The sequence below is a fragment of the Balaenoptera acutorostrata genome, chromosome 6 (genome assembly GCF_949987535.1).
Source record: "Balaenoptera acutorostrata chromosome 6, mBalAcu1.1, whole genome shotgun sequence".
Classification (NCBI taxonomy): domain Eukaryota; kingdom Metazoa; phylum Chordata; class Mammalia; order Artiodactyla; family Balaenopteridae; genus Balaenoptera; species Balaenoptera acutorostrata.
Genome location: NC_080069.1, coordinates 32,262,786 through 32,286,917, shown reverse-complemented (window position 1 = coordinate 32,286,917; position 24,132 = coordinate 32,262,786). Strand labels below are relative to the sequence as shown.

Genomic DNA, 24,132 nt, shown 5'->3' with positions numbered 1-24,132 from the left:
GTTCAAAACTGTCAATCAAAGAGAGGTGCATTATTATATATTTGCTTGTTGCTATTGCTTTTCTGATTAGAAGATACAGAGTCACTTTAGGTAACTTCCATTTAATTTAATATTTATTTTCATTTTATATCCAGGTCACATTTTCTACATTAAAATATAATCATGCTGACTCCCCCCACCCCCTACACCCTCAGAGAAAAAAAGTGAAGAACTTTACACAACTTGAAAGAAAGATGGAATGCACAGAGAACTTGCTACTGCACCCAAGAACAGTTCTTTTTACTGTAACAAAGAACACAGAGAGACCAAACAGTAAACATGCCAGAAGTGCATAGAAGACAGCTCAGGGCTCGCAGCAGGAAGGAGAAGAATTAAAAGACTAAAGCTTTTAAATGCTATCACTTGTGCCACAAGATTACCCTGAAAAGGCAGATAGGTCAGAAAGCAGGACCAAATAGGGGACTTTCCAAAGGCTGCTATCTAACAGAGTTTAAAATATCCACAGATTATATATATATAAAAAAGATTCCATACACAGAAGAGCTTTCTCTTCCCCACCTTGCCTTTAGCATCCGGTCAACACTTTAGAAACTTAAAACCACTGTTAGCATGTCCGAATGTAGAACCGATATAGGTTTTTTCTTTCTTAAAAAATTGTATCCCACTCTTTCCAACCAACAATTCTATTAATTATTTTCATTATGATTCCTCTGCATGGAAACCCAGTAAGGGATCATCAAGACAGGGCATCTCACTACTATCAGATCAATGCCAGTTGGGCAAAAGCTGCATGATTCTGTGTTACTCAGAGGGAGGGAGAACAGTAAGACACAGGAGTTGAAACTTATCCGCACCAAAGAGGAAAAGGAAACTCCTTTTCTAACCTATTCATTCAATAGGAAACAGCAGGTGGACAGGAAAAGCCATCTGCTTAGAGCAGACCCAGAGGCCCACCAAAGTCTAAAAACAAGCGCTCAGGAAAGCGTCTCGGCTCGGAGAGGAAGCGTCTTTCAGACCCTATCTTGTCCCTAGTTTGGAGATCAAAGCATTGTAACTTCAGATAGTGATACTCTGGAGGGGGTGGACAGGGAAGGTCTGAGAGACCCAAATAATGAGGACACTAGGCAGCTAACTACACCACTACGTACAAATACACACATCAGTAAGAAAACTTCACCTCCAACCCTCAGCTACTTTAAACAAAGCACTGCAGTTCCAGGTTTTCGGAACAGGGGATATTTTAAAGTCTGTTAGCAATTTAAAACATTGCAACACTGGCACAATATGTTACCTATTCTTTGTTTTTCATTACAGGGTAACACAGTAAACTCCAACACAAAGGTGGGGATGGGGGACTGCAAAAGGAATAAAGAAAACAGAACCAGTATTTCACAAGAGCATCGAGCCAGCGATGAAGTAGCAGCTAATGCTTTGCAGAGTCTCGAGGGTAGAATTCGCTCAAGGTGCTCTAAGGGATTCTCTTCAGCATTTCTTTGGGGAAGATTCGGAGCAGTTGCCAGCCAATGTCCAAAGTCTCATAGACAGTGCGGTTTTCGTAAGGACCTTACAAAAAATTGAGATTAGATGAATAAAGGCCAAGTACTTCCAACTTACCAGCGTTATTCAAAATTTATTGTTATGGGTCTAGCACTGTGAGCATGAAGTATAAAAAAGAAACACAAAGCAGTCAGGTCTCCCAGGACTGGATGTGACCAAATGTGGAAATGAGGGTCTAGACAGTAAGTACCCCTGGGAATCAGAGAAAAGGGAGAAAGCCCGCAGGCGAGACGTTGGGCGCGTGCGTGCGTGTGTGTTTAACAACGGGTGGGATCTAAAAACACTCCACGGAATAATGGCAACTAGACCCAGAGTTTTGTCCAGAGAGTAGTGAGAAAAGCAGTTTCCCAGCAACACAGGCTGACCTGAAGGAGGCTAGCACAGATACTTAGAAGGCCTTAAATGCCAATGAAGCACCTGAATAGGTCCACGTGAAAGTTTTCAAACTTACTATTGCTATTATTATTTTTAATAGCAGCATCATTCTTATCCTGCAAATAAATCTCATTTTTTAACTAAGGAGTTAGAGTGGCTAGAGTTCTGCATTCTTTTCTCTACCAGAATAATTTTTATTTTTTTAAGATATTAAGGTTCTGCATAATTTTTTTTTTTTTTTTTAGAAAACCCAACAATCATGTTCTGGGGATTTTAATGGTACTTAAAAAATGTATCACACAAATAGAAAAGTGCACAAATCCTAAGTGTGCAGCTGATGCATTATTCCAAAATAAACACATCGTTTGTAAGTATCACTGAGGTCAAAAATAGAGTTTACCAGCATTAGCAGGGGTGGCAGGGAAGAGACCAAACAAAACAGCTTGAAAGCCCTACACATGCTATGTAATAAAAACCATTATAGACTTTTTAACAGAAGGACAATCAATAAAATTAATACTAAATTTACCCCGGCAATGGCACATAGAGAGTCAGGGAGACTGGTGAAGATGCTGGCACTAACGGCCAAGGATGATGGGACAAAGGCCTGGACTAGGTCTTGGGACACAAAGAGTGGTCAGAGATCAGCAGCTTCAAAATCGCCCAGGAACTTGTCAAAATACAGGCTCTCTGGCCCCACCCACACCTACCGAATCACAATCTGCACTTCAACAAGATCCCTGGTAGATTCAAAAGCATATTCAACTTTGAGAAACACTGGCCTAAGTTTTTTTCATAGGAATGAAAAGAGAACAGGATAAGATGTTTCAAAGGAGAACAATGCAAATTAGCAAATATTTGATGACTGGAGAATAAATGAAGAGGCTTAAGAATGCCCAATTCCTGAGCTTGGGCTAACTAGGGTAATGGTCATGCCAGAGGTAGACAGAAATTGAAAAGGGAATTGCTAGGCAGGTGGTCAGTTGGGAAAAGACTTTGGTTCTCACCACGCTGAGCCAGAGAGGATGGCGGCATAAACACAGGCTTCCTAGCTGGAGATGTGGGATTAGAGCTTCAGAAAGAGGGTAAAGGCTCATACATAGCAAGTTAGTCATCAGCATAGGGGAAAAAAAGCACAGAAAGAACAGGTAATTAAGCCTTTGGGAACATTAACAATTAAGAAGCAGGAAGATAAGAAATCAGGAGGCTGGAAACAGATGGACTGGGAAAGTTCAAAACCCCCAAAGCCAGAGGAGAGCATTGCAGAGAGGTTAAGAGCGAGGAGAAGTGGCAATGGAGGTAGGAGAGCAGAAGGCCGGTTTTAAGGAAGATAAAAAATAAGACAGGAGCTAAATAAATGGATAAAGAAATTGAAGGTAGAGGGGAAGGAACCAGAGGGCTAAGAACGAAGACATGGCAGGCGGCTGGAAGAACCTCTTCTCTAATCAGAAGGAAAATTGTATGGAGACCAATGTAAATTCTCTCAGACTAGGAAAGAAGTCCTCAAAACTACATATGATGCTGTTTCTATTCATAGGAAAATAGTAATCTTACCCTGAGCAATGAAGTTCCTCTCAAACTTCTGCAGAAATTCCAAGTAAAGCACATCATCTGAGGTAAGGGCTTCTTCTCCAACTACGGCTTTCATGGCCTGCACATCCTTACCAATAGCATAGCATGCATACTAAAGAGAAAAAAAGGTTTACATGAACCTTTATAAATGGTAACGGTACTCTGGGCATTATAAGTCTATTGCTGTAGCTATCTTCACAGTATTTCACATTATTTCCAAACATAATTCACATATGCAAGTATTGGAAAGACTTTATTATACAGCAGTCTCACTAAGGAAGGAGTCTTCAGGCATGCAATACATAGACATTACTAACACTCTACAAAAAATACACTCCCTCAATATATGAATGAGCTTCCATTTTGCAGAGCATTTAAAAATCACAACTTACACAATAGGAGAAATCCATCTCTAAATTCTATTCGAAAAAAAAGATCTGGGTTATCAGTAGGTTTATTTATCATTTCTACTTTAAGGTCAAATGTATTTTTCTTTAATTATGCTTGGTATACAATCTCAGGACTATAGAAACCAAGGATTTCATAGAATATACACAGCTGTATCCCTTAGCGTTCTGGTGATTGCCTAATATGTTAAACAAAAAATTAGTTAGAATAGTCTTTCAGAAATACTCTATAATAAAGGTTACTAATAAAAACTTAATCGTCTTATGCCTTTTTTATTTAAAAACTACCTCATACAGCATTAGAGGTGGGTTTCAAGCATGTGATCTTTAATCTTTGTCATGAGCAGTTATCCTTATGAAAAAGACTCTTTGGCTCTAATGAATGTTTCTGTATTCCAGTATTCTATATTATATATTCTATATTAAAATTCTACTTTGATGGGGGGAGAAGAAAAATGATATGGAAGAAAGACAAGAGGTATAAGACAGCAGCATGACCTGAGAAAGTATTCATTTCTTTAAACACAATCCTGGAGAAAACATATGTACCAGCTGGTTAGATACATCGGCGTGATCCTTTCTGGTCATACCTTCTCCAGTAGCAGACTTCATTCACCGAGACAACGAGGGCAGCACATTAATAGGCGGGTAAATCTTGGGTAAAAGGGGAAGGGGGAAAATATTATATTTAAGTACAAAATTCAAGCTTTACTGGTAGAAAAGGAGGATTTTGAAACTCATTTTTATTGCTTAAATTGCATAAAACTGCTACATTTGTTTCCTAGATGATTCCTAATATCTCTTCCTGGTAAGAAAAGGGAGTAAGAAACATTTTACAGGTTAAGATTTCTTTTTGAGAATCAAATCCAAAAAGTAAAATCTACAAAACAGTACAAGATTCTATTAAAAAACTGAATTTTCAACATCTGCCTACAATAGCAAATCCAAATGGTCTTCTGAACTCTGACTCATAAAATCACACATAAAAAGATTAACAATAATTTCACCTAAAAGCTGATATCAGAAGCTGGCATCTACTAAAGAACCAATAAAAAATCTGTTTTTGATTATTCAGTCATAAAAAAGAATGAAATCTTGCTGTTTGCAACATCATGGATGGACCTTTAGGGCACTATGCTAAGTGAAATAAGCCAGACAGAAAAAGATAAATACCATATCATCTCACATATATGGGACCTTAAAAAACAAACAAAAAAATGTCAAGCTCACAGATAGAGAACAGACTGGTGGCTGCCTGAGGCAGGGGATGAGTGAGCCGAATGGGTGAGGGAGGTTAAAAGGTACAAACTTCCAGTTATAAAATGAGTAAGTCATGGGGATGGGACTTTCACAGCATGGTGACTATGTACGTTAATAATACTGTATTGCATATTTAAAGGTAGCTAGAAGAGTGGCTCTTCAAAATTCTCATCACAAGAAAAAAAGTGTTGTAACTATGTGAGGTGGTGGATGTTAAGTGGACTTATTGTGGTGATCACTCTGCAACATATACAAACGTCAAATCCTGACATTGTACACCTGCGACCAATGTAATGTTACGTCAATTATACCTCAATTAAAAAAATGTTAACAATAAAAGACAAAGAAAAAACTCTGAAAAATCTGTTCTTGTATTAATAACAAAAGTGTGTGTGTTTAACAACGGGTGGGATCTAAAAACACTCCACGGAATAATGGAAACTAGACCCAGAGTTTTGTCCAGAGAGTAGTGAGAAAAGCAGTTTCCCAGCAACACAGGCTGACCTGAAGGAGGCTAGTACAGATACTTAGAAGGCCTTAAATGCCAATGAAGCACCTGAATAGGTCCACGTGAAAGTTTTCAAACTTGCTATTGCTATTATTATTTTTAATAGCAGCATCATTCTTATCCTGCAAATAAATCTCATTTTTTAACTAAGGAGTTAGAGTGGCTAGAGTTCTGCATTCTTTTCTCTACCAGAATAATTTTTATTATTATATATATTATTATTATATGTGACCTGGAGGGAGTCACTCACTCTTTGAGACCTTGTTACAGGGAAGAACCAAATCTGACTACACGTTGGATCTGTTTCTTTGACTTTAACCTTTGCCTTCCGCTGCTTTTGTTCACTAAAAGGATACTGTCTGTACATAATGACCTGCCTCGGGGGAACCCTGTTCCTCTGCCTGAATGTTAAACCAAAGTCCCTTTGTTCAGGGAAACATACGGACTCTGTCCACCTGTGGATGGCTGCAATTAAAAAGAAATTAACACATCCCCTCCCTGAGGCTGGCCATTCCAGGGGATATTCGCAAAACTAATGGCCCTTTTACTTTATCTCCTCATCTCCTCCCCATCTCTGTGCTATAAAAGAAACTGGCATCCAAACCCCGATAAGATGGTTATTTTGAGACTTTAGTCTGCCATCTTCTGGGTCTGCTGGCTTTTCGAATAAAGTCGTTTTCTTCCCTCAATGCGTCATGTCTGATTTATTGGCCTGTCGTGCGGCAAGCACAGCAAGCTTGGACTCGGTAACAACCTTAGTTTATCCGGATGCGGGTGCTTTGTACCAGGTGAACTCTAAAGTTTTCCCTTCTCTAGATAAGTTTACCTCAACACGTTCCAGAAGGTAAAAGAATAATCTCTCCTTCTGCTTGATTAAAGTAAGCAAACATCTACCTAAAGTGCACTTAAAATATTGGCTTTCCAGACATTTATGTAATATATTCCGCCATGAAAATCTCAAGTTGTGGTCAATGTGTTGGAAAAAGTATGCACTTAATCAGTATTTCCAGTTTGGGTTTATGGCCTCTTGGTGGAAGCAAGTCAGGAGAGTCAAAAGCAGAAAGAGATAACCATCTCCGTGAGTCCCACCACCTTCTGCTACAGCAAGAGGGAACCCACCTGTCCCATGGCTGAGCACAACTACACCACACAGGAACTCACAGCGCCTGGCCCTGAAATAATCCGAAACCCAGGGCCAATGCAGATCTGTGAAACTGGGTCCTAAATGCTGCTTTTAATTGACATGCTTTTGTTATCTGTATTGTTTAGACAGCTGCAACGTAAGCATGATAGAAACATTATTGAAATCAAGTATTTTTCAAACACATTGCTAAAGTTATATAGGCTTTTACTTTTTTTTTCCCTCCTGCTTGAAATTATTAATCTAGGATGGAACACAGCTCACCCTTCCTGTGCAGCAAAGGTACAGCTCAAGTTTCTCAATACTCTTTCTTTCCCAATCTTTCTAAATGATCAGGAAGAAAACATTTTACAAGACATCTGGGAACGTATCTTTTGCTGGCAAAGATGTTGAAAACAGAGAAAAAGTCAGAAAAAAATTACTTCTGATGACATCAAGACCATATTTTGAAATTGTTACCGACCAGGGTTCTTGGCGTCCTTAAACAATAAAAATTGATCAAAGGCCAGACAAGAAATTCAGGCAAGGCTTTATTGGGGCCCCTGCTGCAGCAGGGGGGAGCGAGAACAAACAACAGGCTCCTTTGCTTGCGTGCTCCCTAAGCGGGGGCGAGCTTGCTGCTTAGATGGCAGTGGTCCCCAAACCTTTTTGGCACCAGGGAGCGGTTTCATGGAAGACCATTTTTCCACAGACCGGCAGGGGGTGGGGTGGGGGGATGTTTCAGGCAGTAATGTGAGCGATGGGGAGCAGGAGATGAAGCTTTACTCGCTCCCCTGCCACTCACCTCCTGCTGTGCAGCCTGATTCCTACCAGGCTGCGGCCTGGGGGTTGGGGACCCCTGTTATATGGCGTGAGGGCAGGGGTGTGTCCAGGGGTCGGGCCAGAAGGGTGGCTTAGGTGGTTTGCCCGCCGCTTAGGTGGTGTTGTGTGCAGGGGGCACGTGCAGTACCCTGCTTTTGCTCTGGGATCTTCAAAAGTGGCAGTTGGGTTTTTTGGTCTCTCTGTATCTTTTGTCCAGAATTTGCCCCAACTGGGCGTGCACGTCGTTATTTTTAGTCCCATACAGTTTCTTTGTTATTTTGTTGCTCGAGGAGAGGTGTGTCGAGGTGCAAGCACTGCAACACTGCAGCAAAGGGTCCCAGGTCCCAGCCTGTCTCAAAATCAATATATGGCTGTTGAAAACAATACTAGAACACTGCAAATAAAAGTATGTTATTTGATACATGGCACAAATTTAGTTCTGACAAATGAATTGGCTTCCAAACTTCAAGAGTAACACAAAAGAAGAAAATGAAGTATGGTTAGTGTTATTAAGGAATGCCTCAAAGGAGTGCTGGGTAGTGGGCATATTCTATTAGCAGCTTCAAGGAATTAAATAAAGTAATGAAATTAAAGGAATTAAAGTATTTAACTGTGAGTCTAGACTGTTTTAGGACTACTGGGAGAATAGCACTAACCCAGTGGCCTCCTGTATATGTTGAAAATAGTAATATGCAAATTGGGTCATTTGTACAAAATTTAGGAAGATTTCTCATTAAGAAGTTCCATTGACTTAAAGTGATACCAATATGTGTTTAGTTCAACATTAAACTACTTCAAATGGTAGGGAATTCCTTTAACCTACTGTTATGTTGAAGCCCTAACCCCCAGTACCTCAGAATGTGACTGTATTTGGAGAAAGGGTCTTTAAAGAGGTGATTAAGGTAAAAGGAGGCCATTAGGGTGGGTCCTAATCCAATCTGACTGGTGTCCTTACTAGAAGAGGACATCTGGACACAGAGAAGCACCAGGGAAGTGTGCACACGGAGGAAAGACCATGTGAGGACACAGCAAGAAGACAGTCATTTGTCAGCCAGGGAGAGAGGCCTCAGAAGAAACCAACCCTGGCAACACCTCGATCTGGGACTTCTAGCTACCAGAACTGTGAGAAAATAAATTTCTGTTGTTTAACCGTCTGAATGTGGCATTTTGTTACTGCAGCCCAAGGAAAATAATACTCTTGGCTTCTGGATTGGCCTGTGGTGGCCTTGCTGAGTGACTTGGATCGGTGAGTGTCCCTTACGGCTCAGCCACAATCCGTTATACTCATGACCCTCAGGGTCTCACAAGGTTTGTATGCTGGGTGGGTGCCGTGTTCGCTACCACTCTCTAAGGCTGCCTTATTTCCAAAGTAGTTGAAGTTTCTCCTCAGACCATCACTGACCAGTCTAGTTCTGGCAAGCAGAAGGCACTCGGTGGCATTGTTGAAATTCAGGAAGTTTTCACGTTTAATTGTGTCTGCCAGTTGAATTCCCGGAAGAGTATGTGTCTGAGAAGGACCACGATGGTACCTCCTGGCTAACTCAGACCATCCTTAACCACATTCCACACCGTCCGTGCCTAACAGACACTTGTTCACTGACTCAATTTTCAGGGCCAATTGGTCATTTCTAGGCCTTTCCATTCTTTCTAGTGCAGGCTCCTTGTTTTCTCCTATAGAGAGGGCCAGTTCAGAGGTGTCCTCTATGAGTCATCACTCTTAAGGACTCAGGGAAATTACCCTGAGTCCTTATTTTTGAAATGTGGCATCACTTATTTTTGAAATGTGACAGATTAAGTGCCTTACTAGGGAATGACCATTTCTTAGGTAATGAATGAAGGGCCTTGGTCGTGCCCTCCTCGGGAGCAGAGCCTCCAGAGCTTCAGAAGGACTTGGTGTGTTCTGTCCACCTTAGCGCAGGACCATGCTGGTATTTTCATGTAAGAAACTAAGGGTGTTAAATCAGATCATCTTATTAAAATAATAGAATATAAGATGGAAGGTAAGAAAGACTGAAGGAAAGGAAGAAAAAAAATCAGAACCAAAAGAGAGAACAGTGATAACATCGCAGGCCTGAGTCACCATCCTGAGAAAGGCTTGCTGGTGTCTAGGCACCTGAATTTTGGGAGGGCTTTCACCACTCCCAGAACTGAGAAGAGTGGCTCACTGCTGCCTAAGATGTTTATGCAAACAATGTGGTTGGTGCTGAACACTTGCTTTCCTTCTGGAATCTGGGATTTTGATATGTACCAGGGAGAGGGTGCCTACATGACCATCCCCCATAAAAGCCTGGGCTCCTAGGCTGAGGCTAAGCTCCCCTGGTTGGCAACATTTCACACATGTTGTCCTCATGGCTGGAGGACTTACGCGTGTCCTGTGTGGTTCCACTGGCAGAGGACTCGAGGGAGCTTGCCTCTGGTTCCCTCCAGACTTTGGTCCACTTGCCTTTTCCTTTGTTGACTGTACTTTGTGTCCTGCTGCTGTAAGAAATCACAGCTGTGAATATAACCCTAGGCTGATTCCTATGAGTCCTTCCAGTGAATCATGGAGCCTGGGAGTGGCGTGGGGGACCCCAATACAGGAGTGATCACGGAGAACTGCCAGAGGCAAAGAACCCAGAGTGGAATGCAGCCTGGAGACATTCCCCATAGGACACAAGTCACCTCCATGAGAACTGCACAGAACAAGCTCTTAACATAGCGTCCTCCTTTCCACCTGTCACAGATGGGCCTTTCATAATAACAGCAGATCTGTTCTGCATTTCCACACTTTCAAGTAACAATCACAGGTCACAGGAAGACGCGTGACACAACATACTTATCTATTCCAAGCGCTTTATCTAGCTAGTAACAGGGCAACTCTACGAGGCTTTCTCAAGATTTGGCTCTTTCGGTGATTTCATTGCTTCTGAGAATGAGATTATTATCTTGTGCTTAATAAAACATACAAACAGATAAATGTGTTAATGTCTTTACTAACTGTTAGATTTGGGTAGACTAGTATAGGCTATGTGTGGTAGGATTAATTCTTAGATTTGCCAAAGTCCAAAAGAAGAGAACCAGGTAAGCATCAAACTTCACACTTGTCATCACAAGAAAAAGAATGTGTAACAATGTGAAGTGATGTTTGTTAACTAAACTTATTGTGGTAATCCTTTCACAATAGATACATACATCAGATCATTATGTTGTACACTTTAAACTTACACAATGTCATGTGTCAATTACGTCTCAATAAAACTGGAAAATAAATTTCACGCTAATGGTAGACATCTTGAACAAAAATTCCATTTTTAAATAATTTGTGAGGAAGAGTGAAAGCCACTGAACAACTAAACCCTTCTGAGACATTCCGTATGGATTTTTAACCTCTTTCAAGAGGCTAACTGTCCATTTTAATATTAGGGAAAAGTAGACAATCCTGCAACAGTGGAATGAAAAATTCCTCCATTCAAAATTTTCTTCTCAAATCAGAATATTTAGATTTATCCTACACTATGTTTGTAAGGGAAACATACTTACTACCACAAGATTTTGCTCTCATTTATTCAAAAAATAGTAGCTCTCTTACAGTGTTTGTCACAATTCCGAGTTCAGAGGAAGTGTTAACTTAAATAGGATTTAGCCAAATATGTTTAAAAATATGTCAAGATCGGGACTTCCCTGGTGGTCCAGTGATTAAGACTTTGCCTTCCAAAAGGGGGTGCAGGTTCAATCCCTGGTCAGGGAGCTAAGATCCCACATGCCTCAGGGCCAGAAAAGCAAAACATAAAACAGAAGCAATATTGTAACAAGTTCAATAAAGACTTTAAAAATGGTCCACATCAAAAAGCTCTTTAAAAAAAATATGTCAAGATCAAACAGCTGTTTTTAAACTAATTGTGTATTTAAAGCTGTTTTGGTAGTTTTAGTGACAAAATAGAGATGCTTTTTTCTCAGCATTTTAAATTTGAGTTAGCAATACTGTTAAACCAAAATGATTAGGGTCATACGGTTCACACTGTAATTTCAAAATTAACTCTTACACAAGAGAAGTTAATCTTAGAATAGGACAAAGAAATATATATTTGAAAACTAACTTTAAGTAAATGTGAAATAAGTCCTTTGCAACATATAATTGCCATTTCCTAAGAAAAGTAAAAGGCTGTGTGTTAGTCAGAGCAGAGGTAAGACAATTCTCCATGGGTTTCTCACATTTCTGCACATCTTACAAACAGAAGCACCGACAGCCCTTTATTCTCAGCTATCTTGCCAAAGATGTTTAGATAGAAAACAGCCTTGTAAGATAATGTCTTCTTCCAGAGGTAAGGGCAAGCATGCTCACCTCCCAAAAGATTCTGGTTCCCTGAACTCTTGTCTTATAACCCACTGTGCGTGCAGGCATCCATCTGTGCCTATCCACACAGCCCCTGTGTGACTCAGGGTCAAGGAGAACCAAGGCAAATATTCGGATGCCCATGCTGGCTGCAGTGGTTTATGAGTAACCAAGTAAGTAATAGAGTCCTTTGTTTCTGACCCATAAGTCTTCTGTCTTCTACCTGCATCCGTGGAAAACGGCAGCTTAACTTGTTGCAAATAGGGCAAAATCTCAGATACTCCAAAGTTCTGCATGGAAAGATTAAAGTTCATCTCTCAGAAGACTTACTATAGAATGCATATGAAAAGGTCTATGACTAAATAATCTCTTTATTTCAGGTCACTATGCAAATATTTATATATTTTAACATATTGATCTGCTCAATATGTTAAAATATATATGTATGTTTGTGCTCTTTTGTTTTTTACTGATGCATGATTAGAAATTCTTCTTTGTTTCCTTTTTAAAAATGGTATGTATTGCATTGTTTTTTGATAGAAAATAACAATGAAAAAAAATGTAGTCTGTGGTCTCACTAGTCAGAAAATCCCTGGTGACATAAAAAATAAATAATAGACATAGGCACACTTGGCTAGAAAATTCAAATAGTACAGAAAACTTTAAAGAACACAGAAGCCACTCTTTCCCCCAGCACCAACTTAACCATTTTTATGGTTTATTAAAATTGTCTGGGCTTCCCTGGTGGCGCAGTGGTTGAGAGTCTGCCTGCCGATGCAGGGGACACGGGTTCCAGCTCTGGTCTGGGAAGATCCCACATGCCGCGGAGCGACTAGGCCCGTGAGCCACAATTGCTGAGCCTGCGCGCCTGGAGCCTGTGCTCCACAACAAGAGAGGCCGCAAGTGAGAGGCCCGCGCGCCGCGATGAAGAGTGGCCCCCACTTGCCGCAACTAGAGAAAGCCCTCGCACAGAAACAAAGACCCAACACGGCCATAAATAAATAAAAATTAAAAAAAAAAAAAAAAGAATCCCTTACTACCCTAACATTACAAAGAAAGGCTCCTATTTTTCTCTAAAATTTTATAGTTATGGTTTCCAAATTTCTATCTTTACTCCTTCTGGAATTTATTTTTGTGTATAATGTCAGGTACGAGTCAGATTTTTTTTTTTTTTTCATACGGATAACTAACTGTCCCAGCGCTATTTACTGAATAGTTAGTCCTTTTGCCATTGCTTTGTGAAGGCACCTCTGCTATAGCCAGAATATCATTATATGATTGTTTGTTTTGTTGATACATTGTTCTATGAGCTAAAAACGTAAATGATGATTTTTCTAAACAGTAACTTGAAGGTTAAAAAAACAGTTTAGCTCAAATTCCATAGATCACAGTTTAGTGCCACTAAAATATATATTTAATGAAGTTTCTTTAGTGGTAGCATGTAGTAGAGGAACACGCATGGGTTTTAAACTTCAATAGTCCTGGGCTAATCCCAGCTGGCCAGGGGCCATCAACATGTGGTTAACTATTCTCTGCTCCTATGTTCTTATCTGTAAAATGGAGAAAAAGAAGAATAATCCCCCACCTGTTTATGGTCTGTTATTCTGCTTGTCTCCTTCCTTGTCATAAGCTATAATAATTTTCATTTGTTTACTTATTCATCTCTCTGTATAAATAAGAATATAGAGGAAGTCTTTCCATTTACCACTGTGTTTCCAGTACCTACAACAGTGCTTGATATATGAGATATATAGTCTAAAAGTGTATGTCAAATTGTGAATAAAAGAGTGAATTTCTAGATTTAAAGCAAGAAGTTTAAAAGAACAAAGGTCTTTGTAAATTGCTATGAATAACATTTTGCAATTTATTTTAATGATGGAAAATATTTTAATACTGCTATAAAACCTTATGATTATTTCTTGCTAAGATGATTGTAACAGACTCTACCTCCTAAAGATATTGAGGGGCAGGAAATTGCAGTATGTATTGGAATGGTCATGAAAGGTCTTGGGGTACTCTGAGAAAACTTCTGAAAAATGGATATAGGTAAGCAACAAAGACACTACCAATAAAGGGATTAGCAAGACAAAAAAGCTCTCACCAGGAAATGAATATGGAATGGTTGAGATGAGAATTTAACAAAAGGGTCAGTAGACATGGAAAGATGTGAAGTAAAATTTTTAACATTTTACCCACTAAAACAACTCCCCTTCTGCTGTTACATATATATATATATTTAAAAGGCATTAATAGTACACTTAAAATATTTCTTTGTGGTAAGCAAATAAGGTGAGAGTTTGAAATCCTGTATTCCTCCAGTATCAGGATACACGCAACATTAAAACCCTGTTGACCTGCAATCTTAGAGAAACCAGCCCTTCTGTTGGATTTCCTGTACTTCCTGCTTCCCGGTAGGATGTGTTCTGAGTAGTCTAGCAGTGTTATCAAAGGCAAGGGATAATTAGATCTTTCATATTATTTTAACACTGACTTTAATTATCAAAATAAAATAACACTGATTCTTGTGTATCAAATTAAATTAGCTTATATGGGCAGAATTTTATGAAACTAAAAATTTATTTCTAAGCATAGGCTTCCTAAACTGAGTTTGATTTTCACAGTCTGTATTTTAATTCAAAACTTGGCTCTTTATCCACTGTAATATCAAAGTATATTTTACTTGTGTTTAATATTAAGAGCACTGTGATATTTCATCAAAGTAAGTGGATGAAAATTATATAAAAAATTGTCACCCAGTTAATTAGAGATTTGTCAATATCATTAGCATTTGCATTTTTGTTGACTATAGAAGTCCAGCTACTTTTCAGTTGTCCTTTCTTGGTTCTTCCTCTCTCTTTCATAGTGGCCCCTTGACTAATTTCTCTTGCTTATACCAAAAAACCAAAAATTAGTCTGGCTAAAGTTCAAGCTCTTAAAAACAACAACAAAACATTGAACCATGTGCAGACTTACTTAAAGAGACAAAAAAAAAAAAAAAATGACTTATTATTTGTGGTTAAAATTTTGATTCTATCAATAATTTCAAGAATCTTAAAATGTTAATACAAGGTCAATTCTTTAAAAATTCCTCTAGGGACTTACCAGACGGTCTGGTGGTTAAGACTCCACCCTTCCAGTGCAGGGAATGCAGGTTCTATCCCTGTTTGGGGAACTAAGATCCCACATGCTGTGTGGCACGGGTACCCCCCCAAAAAAAATAAATTAAAAAAATTAAAAATAAAAGTGATGAATGGATCCTAAACATTCTTCTAACCCATCAAGACACATTTAACTAATCAAATGTCACTAGAGGGCAATGAAGTAGACTTTTCTTAAGCAGATGACTTAACCAGGCTAAAGTTCTCATCTCTAACACACTGGATATATTTACATTATCAGGCATATTTAAATAAAATTCTTATGCAATAGATATCAATTTCCCTGTTTTCGAAAATGAAATTGAATAAAAATAAAGGACTAATTTTAAATGCTATCTAAGAACAGTAAATTTGGAGCAAATCCCAAACCAATACCTCAAGAAAGAACTTTCTGAAAGCAACTTTACCATTCTCAAATTGATCAATACAATCAGTATAGTTGGTTTGACAGCTAGGTTAACAATTTCATAATGGCTTCCACCTTTTCACTGTAAAGATCTCTCAAAAATTTATTTTCTGATTTCTTGACATCTTTGCCAAACATATCATGAATTCTCTCTCTATAAGCTGAGCACTTCCAACATTTGGCCCATACAAGCTGTGTTCTAGATTCTTGAGAAATGGCATGCCAATGAAATGGTTTGTAAGGTGGATGGGACAAGAAGGGAAGAAACATTTTGTCTAATAGTACTAGAGACAGGTCTCTGCTCAAAGTGGAGATAAAACTCCCCTCACAACTACTTTTCCTGCCACCTTCTCATTCAGGCTACAGTAAGGGCTAGAACCCAGCTCTCTTAACTGAATTCAATGTCCTTTCCACTACATAATAAAGTATTTAGTGTCTGACTGGAACTGTCACTTGGCTTTCCATTAACATATCTAGAGTGGTCAAAGTCAGAAGGTAGTTGGGAATATGACTCAAAGATTTCTTTATGAAAGCAGTATGACGTTACATAGTCCATAGTCAACTAGAGTGAAAAATCTAAAATACACTGGCATCAAATTTTGAAAGGCATTATGTGATCTTTCTTAGGAAAGGATTTACTCTTCTCATTAGTTTTCTATGCCTCAACCACAACAATTAGGGGAAATTTCAAGAAATACACTGTACAAAACTCATTTTTTTTCATTTTGATATAAAAACAAGCATGTATAGAATACCTACTTTATGAAAATACTTATAATATTTCCAAAATTAGCCAAAATTGAATGCCTGACAGTTGTATACTCTAATTTTTTTTTCTTTTTAGAGATCTGTAGCTTTTTACTTTCTGTCTTCAAAGAGATATTCAGAGATAAAATTCTATGTAATGTCTTCAGTAGAGCAAGGTTATTAATTGGCAATACTATTCCATATTTATGAAATCACTTTGAATTTTCCAACAAATCTTTAAAATTGGTATGGAATACAGACGGAAGTGTGCTCATACAGCCTCTCTGAAAACAGCAAGGACAACAATAACCACAAAAGTACCCAGATTTGTAGCATGCATCACTTTCCATGTTGTACAAATTCCCACCAAGGTCGATCAAGCTACCATAAACATCAAGTCACCAAGTGTGGAGCTGGAGGAGATGCTCACAATCAGCTCTGTCTTAAGAGCAGGCTGCATCACACCATGGCGGTAGAGATGGGAAGATCAGAGAGCCTAAGTGACTTGTGCAAAGTCACACAACTAGTGACAGGTCAGGATTCAAACCCATGTTTTCTTGATTCAAGTTCAGGAACCCTAGCAAATTGACCTCAGGTGTCTTAATTCTTCCACTGTCATACAAGTGCATAGAGTAAGATTTTAAAATGAAGGTACATATTTCCCTAAGCTATCAGATAGCGATGCTCTGCCCAGCTAAGTCTATCTAATCTCAACATCAACTTTCTACCTTTTTTTCTAAACCAAGATTATAATTTTCTTTAAAAGTTGAAACTTTAGCATGGTTTCAAAGATAATTTTAGAATACCTTGGAAAATAAAAAATGACTAAGATATACTTTGAGACACATGCCTCACTTATTATTAACAACTTTCTGTTATCCAATTCCGAATCCTGCTCACTTATTCTCACACTTCAGGATTCTGATTGTCAAATTGTCTTAGTCTGCTCATTTCTTACTGATTAGCTGCTTTCTCTCTCAGGGGGGTTTATTTCTTCTTAATAAGAATTATTGGAACTAATCTCAGATTAGTCATGGTTAGCCTTTGGAAAATCTTACTGTTGCCCGAGATCCTCCTTTCTCTAAACTTCAGCAAAGACAAGGAAATGGTACAAGAGAAAGAAAAAAAGAAGAAGAAGAAAGAAAGGAAAAAAATCAAAGTCAATCTTATAGAAGCATAAATAAAATGTTCATTCTATGAGAGGTATGCAAACACTTGAAGAAATCTTTCATATTCTGAAAAAAGATACTAATGAGCAAAAATATGCCTTATAAAATGGTGAAATATAAAGGTACATGAATTAAAAGATTGTGGCACTGGCTTATACATAGATCAATAAAAAGAACAGATCAAGTTTCCCAAATTATGTGCAACTGAAGTGCTTCTCAAAAAGTTTTCATTGGACAAATATTCATCAACAATGCGACCTTCTTTATTCACCTCTTAGAGATTTACAATGAATTTCAGCATATTAAAGAATCTGAGGAGTATTGTTCTATAGAAACCTATTTAAATTTACATAACCTAAATTTGCCAAATTTACATGATCATGAAATCATTCTAAAGAGAATTCCTAAAATTATCTTCCAAAGAACATTATTTGGAATATGCTGGAATAAGGAATATACTAATAGACCCAAGTAGGCATGGGAATATAGAATGTGAAAAAAAATGAGTGAAAAATTTGTCAGTAAAAGACGGTGGGAAGAAAACTGATACTGGAAAAACTGACTTTGTTTTTAATTTTTTAAAATAAAAGCAGCCAATTCTCTACCTTACTTTTTATACCAAAATAAATTTCTGGCAAATAAAAATTTTAAACATAAAAACTATACCTTTAAAATAAATAAAACAAAATTTTTGTTGATATGTTTAAAGCATTGGGAAAAGCTTTCTAGACCAAACACTAAGGCAAAAAATTAAATAAAACTTTGTAAATATCATTACATAAAAATTAAAACTTCTATATAGCACAAAAGCAACATTAATAAGGGTAAAATCAAAATTAAAAGCAGTTAAAACTTTAAATTTGCAATACATATAAGGGCTCTTACACAGCAATAGTAAAAAGAAACATAGAAAAACAGGTATCATAATATGACAGGGAATTCATAACAGTAGAAAAGTTAATGGCATTTAAATTCTAAAATGATGTTCAATTTAACTACTAATGAAATAAATGCAAATGTATACAATACTAAAATGCCATTTTTTACCTTTCAGATTAGCACAAATTGGAAAAAAAAATTAACAGTACCAAAGGTTGATGAGAGAACAGAGCGATGGAAAGACTCGCCCACTGTTGGTAAGCACTCATAAAAATTTCTGAGGAACAATTCTTAAATACCTACCAAAACTTAAAATACGGTTACCTTTTGCTTCAATTCCACATCTAAAAGTATATTTGCAAGAAAATACGCAGAGATGTGTACAGTTCACAATAGGGCATATTGACTAAATGACTGGATTTTAGAATGTGATGACATAAATTTTTTCTGTTTGGATGTGTGTGTCTGTTACAAATATTCATTAAGTACATATGGCTGCAGATATAACCAAGATGAGAGGCTCATGACTCATGGAAGCTCTATTACACTGAGCAAAAAAACAAAAAAAAAGCAAATGCATAAGAAAAATTATCAGGAAATGTAGTCATTTGCAAGTAACAGGCTTACTACTTTTATCCTGAATGGTTAGGAACAGTATTCCCGAGTGTCATTTAAGCTAAGATCTGAATGACAACAAGAGTAATTCAGACCAGAAGGTCATGAATACGAATTTTTATTTTATCATAATGGTAATGAAAATTCACTGTAGAGATGTTTAATAATGTAATTTCCGTACTAGAATCATCACTGTAACTGATTAATTGAAAATAATAGATATATTAGGGGGCAGTAGTAGAATCAGGAGGCCTATGTGAGGACTCTTGCTCTAGGCCGGGTGAAACACAATGAAATCTTGGACTAAAGTGGCAATACCAAATCTGGAGAAAGTAAGGGGATTTGGAATATATTGGAGTAAAATTGATAGTGCTGGCTGATTTATTAAATATGGGGATGAGAAAAAGACAGAGATAAAAAAATTACCAATCATTTTGATCTGAGCAAGTGGAAGGAAGACTGTGACTTAGATGGGAAAGACAGAAGTTCTTTGTGGGATATAGGGAACTAGTAAAAAATGCTTCTGCTTTGACTAGTTATGTGTAGCTGCCTAATCCATATCCAAGTAAGTTATCAACCAGGCAAGTGCATGTATGATGTTAGAACTCCAGGAGAAGATAGCTCTGGCAAAAACGTATTTTGGAATAACATAATTAATTTTAGACCAAGAACCAGAATGTGATTACCAAGGAAGCAAGGAGAGGAGGACAGAGTGAATGTTAGGCCAACATTAAGCATTGACCAGGTGAGGAGAAGAGAGTCTGAATCCTACTTCTGCAATCTTCCAAGCTTTAAAATTTTATCCACATTATCCACTCTGCTCCTCAGTTTCATCATCTGTAAAATGGGGATAATCATAATAAAAATTCCCAAGGTCTCTTGGAGGATTAATGGAGATAACTGTAAGAGAAGTGCATAGCATCATCTCCAACACACAGTAAGTGCTCAATAATTGCTTATTCTTTGTTTCAAGGCAAAGATGCCCATAGATTTAACAGCAAAGGAGTAGAAGCAACCTAAATTATTTATAAGAAATAAATTTTTTTAATAATCAGTGAAAACAAAGTTATATGCAAATTGAGAAAAAGAAAAAAAATAGAAATAATTCTAAGTTGGTATGAAATTACTACTTAGCAACTGAAAGCTACTAGAAGAAATAAAATCATATTGGTTTGGTTCCAACTAAAGAATTAAAGAAAATTGTAAGGGAGAAAATCCAAAAGCAGTTCAGTGGAAAAGGACCTCAGAATGTAACTAGATGGTATCTTAAAGGCTTGGACAACAGAGAAGTTAGGCTCTCTGCCCCAGAGCAGCACTCTACATTAATTATTATACCTCCATGTAGCACTTAGCCCATGATATATGCTTGCCATGTAGCTCTAAAATTCAGATATGAGGCTTATTTTACAATTTCCATTGTACTTTCTTAATAAAGCATCCCTTCACTACATCTCAATTTTTAAAACTGTGCGGACTGCAAGAAATAAAGCACTGACTACCTTAAATAAAAGAAAAAAATTCTTACTACATTTTCATTTTTTTTCACTAGGTCACTGGAGGGAAAAATAACCACTTACAACTGAATATTTCCTTCAAAATGTACATGGCTTAAGGCAATTAAAAAATCAAGACTTGGAATATTCTAAGTGGTGTTAATGAGACAGGTATAGTTAATCGCATTCTGAATAAACATTTCAACAAAATGAGGTCAAGAAGGAGTTCAATTCTCTTGCTCCTTTGATTTATCTAAATCTCTTTCACAGAACATCGTTCTTCCTCCGTCCATTCTGGGGTAAGATAATATCACGCACTACCCAGAGTCACATAAGAAAAGACAAAAAAACTCCATATCTGTGTAGTCACTTATGTGCAGCTGCTGAACTCTCCAACAGCTGGGCAATTATGACTATCACCCTTGTATTCTAGAACAGGCTGAAAATCATTTGTATTTAAGTTAAAGCTTCAATGCTTCTGCTATGTGTTAATTCTCTCTTCTCTTTATCATGCCCCTTCCCACTTTGCATTCTGCCCACCCACTTCTCTGCTTTCTCATTTCTCAATACACAATTATATCAAACCCACTAAGCATCATTTTCCCTCAGAGGAAACAATGCTAAACTTTAGTGCCTGTACAGTTATTTTGGCAACTTAACTTCCAGCTTGGATTTTTCTGTCAAAAATGAATTTTGAAGCTAATTAATACAAGTCTTAATGTGTATCTAGAAATACTGGGGACTTAATCTCACTCTTAATTTCCAAACTTCCTCCATACATATTTCTTATAAAAATTAATGTGAATGAACATAGGATTCTGAATTGTGTATAACCAGAGAAATTGTAAACTTCAAGAATTATTTGAAAACTATATATGACTGTCTATGAATTTATTCATATGAATTTTATACTCCTCACTTGAAATACATTTTTAGCCTGTGCCACCATGTTCTTTGATCTTGAAGTTATGCCCTTACAAATTAAATGAGACAGAACTCCTCTTTCTGTACACCTCTACAATCATTACACTTCGTCAAAGAAAGAAAACCATAAAGCTCCTGACTCCAGTCAAGGCATGGAAATTTTTGTGACTGGGGCCCATCAAGTGTAGACAATTGACTATCATAGTGTAATGGTATTCTCACTGCCCTCCCGGCATCCCCCAACTCATTTCATTTATACATATACCCAAGCACCTTTCTATTTCTACTTCCCAACAACAGATGAAATAGAGAGAGAGAGAGAGAGAGAGAAGGAAAGAAGGGAGGGAGGGAAAAGAAAGAAAGGAAAAGGGAAAGAAAGGAAAAATGAGGAGAGGAGAGAAGAAAAAAAGACAAGAAAAACTTAGGTTGCACACCTTTTTGTAGAATGAACAAGGAGATGCAAGAAGTAAACTACAGACATCGTAATGGAATTAGAATACTATGTATCCTTTAATCCTTATACCAACCCTCTGGCCTTTCTTATTTACTTGTTACAGTTGAGGAATTTAGGAAATTGATTACCACAGTGTTTGTGCAATATGCCAGAGGTCACATCCCTAGAAAGTAGGAAGTGGAAGGACCAAGGCTGAGGGTCAGATCTGATAGATTCCAAGCCCCAAACATTTTCAGTCTATCTTCCTTGGGATGTTTCCATTTGCAAATGAAAGTGTGAAGAATTCTGTCTAATTTGCAGAACCACATAGGCACGTCTCTGCAAGTTTGTGTGACATTGCTATCAAGCAGAGGAGCAGCCAGCACTATTATTTGGGGGTAACACTGATCAAGAAACACCAAAGAAGTTATCTGCTAGTGTCTCCTCAACACCTTCCCTTCCAACCCCACGAAGAGTCTTGTCTACCAGGCAAGGGAATCCCAGTAGCCAAAAACTTTCAACAGTCAGCTATTGGTAGGAGCTGAAAGGGAAGGAAGGAAGTTGAAATGCAGTTAGAGAAACTGTGCAGTGGGAAAATCTGCAGACATAGTCAGAACGGTGAATGAGTACCCAGTGAGGAAGCGAGTGTGTGAATTACTGTCACAATGAAGGCATTGATGGTGGTCAACCAGTTTTAGCCAGAGAAAGAGCATGAGAAGACTATTTCAAAGCCAAGCTAAGTAAAATGACTTGTGTTCTTTGCCCTAGTCCTTTCTCCTTGCTCCCAGACTAGATTAGTGGAAATGTAGAACATTCCCCATCATTGGCAAGCCTGAACTTGGGCGGAAAAAGTAGACTGAAGTTTTCAACTGAACTATATGGACATTTCAATAGCTAAAAATAACCACAGAGGAGTTAACTGCCTCATATATTGAAAAGAAATAAAGAAAGATTCAGCCTAGCATAGCTGGGAATAGAGAATGGGGAAAAATTAAACCTTATATTTGTACTCATAAAACCTGCTTCTACAGGACCCTTTATAATTATTGAATCCTCAGAAAAAAAGTGAAGTGGGTACAGTGTTTTTGCCACTTTTCAGGCTGGATAGGTGGCATTCAGAGATGTAGAAGAACTTGGCAAATTAACAATAAGTGACAGAACCTAGATTCAAACTTGGGACTTTCTAACTACACGCTCTGCTGCAAACCATTATGCTATACTGTTTGGCAGGTTAACACCACACACCTCAAACTGTTTTCCATTTTAGCTGTGTTCACAGTATTTGAGCTCAATTATGCACTACTTTGCAAACACCAGAGAATATTTACAAAGAATTTTTTATCTGATTTGAAAATATATATGTTGCAAAAAAGAAAAGAAATATATACCATAATATCAAGCATTAAAAAAACACACAATTGAAGGAACTACACCATTATGTCCAAATGTTTGACAATGGGAAGTGGAGTAGGAAATGAGTTATGGTTCAGTTTTTTCTACTTGTTTACATTATATGTTTTACAAATTCCCTGAAATGATCTTGTCTTTATAATTACAAAAAAATCTCAGAGATCTGGGGGGGAAAATTCTGCTATTCTACTACACATTTTATACAAATTGTATAGGAATTTTACTGATTTAGCTGATTTTGAAATTACTAAAAATAGCCCAAAAGTTTTAAAAGTTAGATGTTTATAAAACAAGAAACTTAATCTAATAAGGAAGATTTAAAAGGGCAGCTGAGTGATTTTCAATTGTTTGAGAGTTTATAACTTCCATTCCACCTCTTAAAACTTGATGCCATTTTAAAATATTGCCATGATGCCAAACTGTGGTTACAGATGTTTATTTCAGTTAGTAATAAAGAATGTTCAGTAAATAACCTTACGGTACAGAGTTCTGTAAGAATGCAAACTCTCCCAAAAGGCGTAAACTCTATTAGCAGTTTTTTCTAAAGTTACAAAACATGAAGCCAAACTTACAAAATCACCGATATTATACGAGAAGTGTAGCTTTCCATGGGCACAGAGCAAGCACAAATTTCATGCACAGAACGACATGAAATCCATTCACACACGTCGCAGCCACACAGTAAAGCTACTGGGGCCTCTTGCAGCTGTCTGGAAGCCACAGAAAAGCGATTACAAGTCAGAAAGCAGTGAGAGTCACTGAAAGTCCTTTTGTTTTAATGCCACATTCCTTTCCAGTGCCTCTCGGTTTCATTCAACCTCACACAGTATTTTTGGTAAAGATTCCTCTGTGTATAATACCCCTCTGAGGTCAGAAAAGCAATATTGTAATGACCATTTGGGCAATTGTCTTATTACAAATTCCCCCTGTAATTTTGCCGACAGACCAGAACGTCTGGCAAAATC

At 37.7% G+C, this 24,132-nt stretch overlaps 1 protein-coding gene across 2 annotated transcripts in view; it reads right to left on the bottom strand.

The window, feature by feature from the left end:
- Positions 1 to 470: 470 nt before the first annotated feature.
- LOC130708313 (V-type proton ATPase subunit B-like) overlaps positions 471 to 24,132 on the bottom strand; it is a 250,105-nt gene continuing 226,443 nt past the window's right edge. Inside the window, exons 1-4 of one of the 2 annotated variants that reach the window (XM_057547580.1) lie at positions 9,987 to 10,421; positions 4,461 to 4,565; positions 3,487 to 3,616; positions 471 to 1,563 (exon numbers count right to left, since the gene is read on the bottom strand). In XM_057547580.1, coding sequence (XP_057403563.1) covers positions 1,469 to 1,563; positions 3,487 to 3,616; positions 4,461 to 4,523 — 288 coding nt within the window. In that variant the 5' untranslated portion in view covers positions 4,524 to 4,565; positions 9,987 to 10,421 and the 3' untranslated portion in view covers positions 471 to 1,468. Of the gene's footprint in view, positions 1,564 to 3,486; positions 3,617 to 4,460; positions 4,566 to 9,986; positions 10,422 to 24,132 lie in introns of those variants that run through there. The other variant, XM_057547581.1, reaches the window with a different exon arrangement.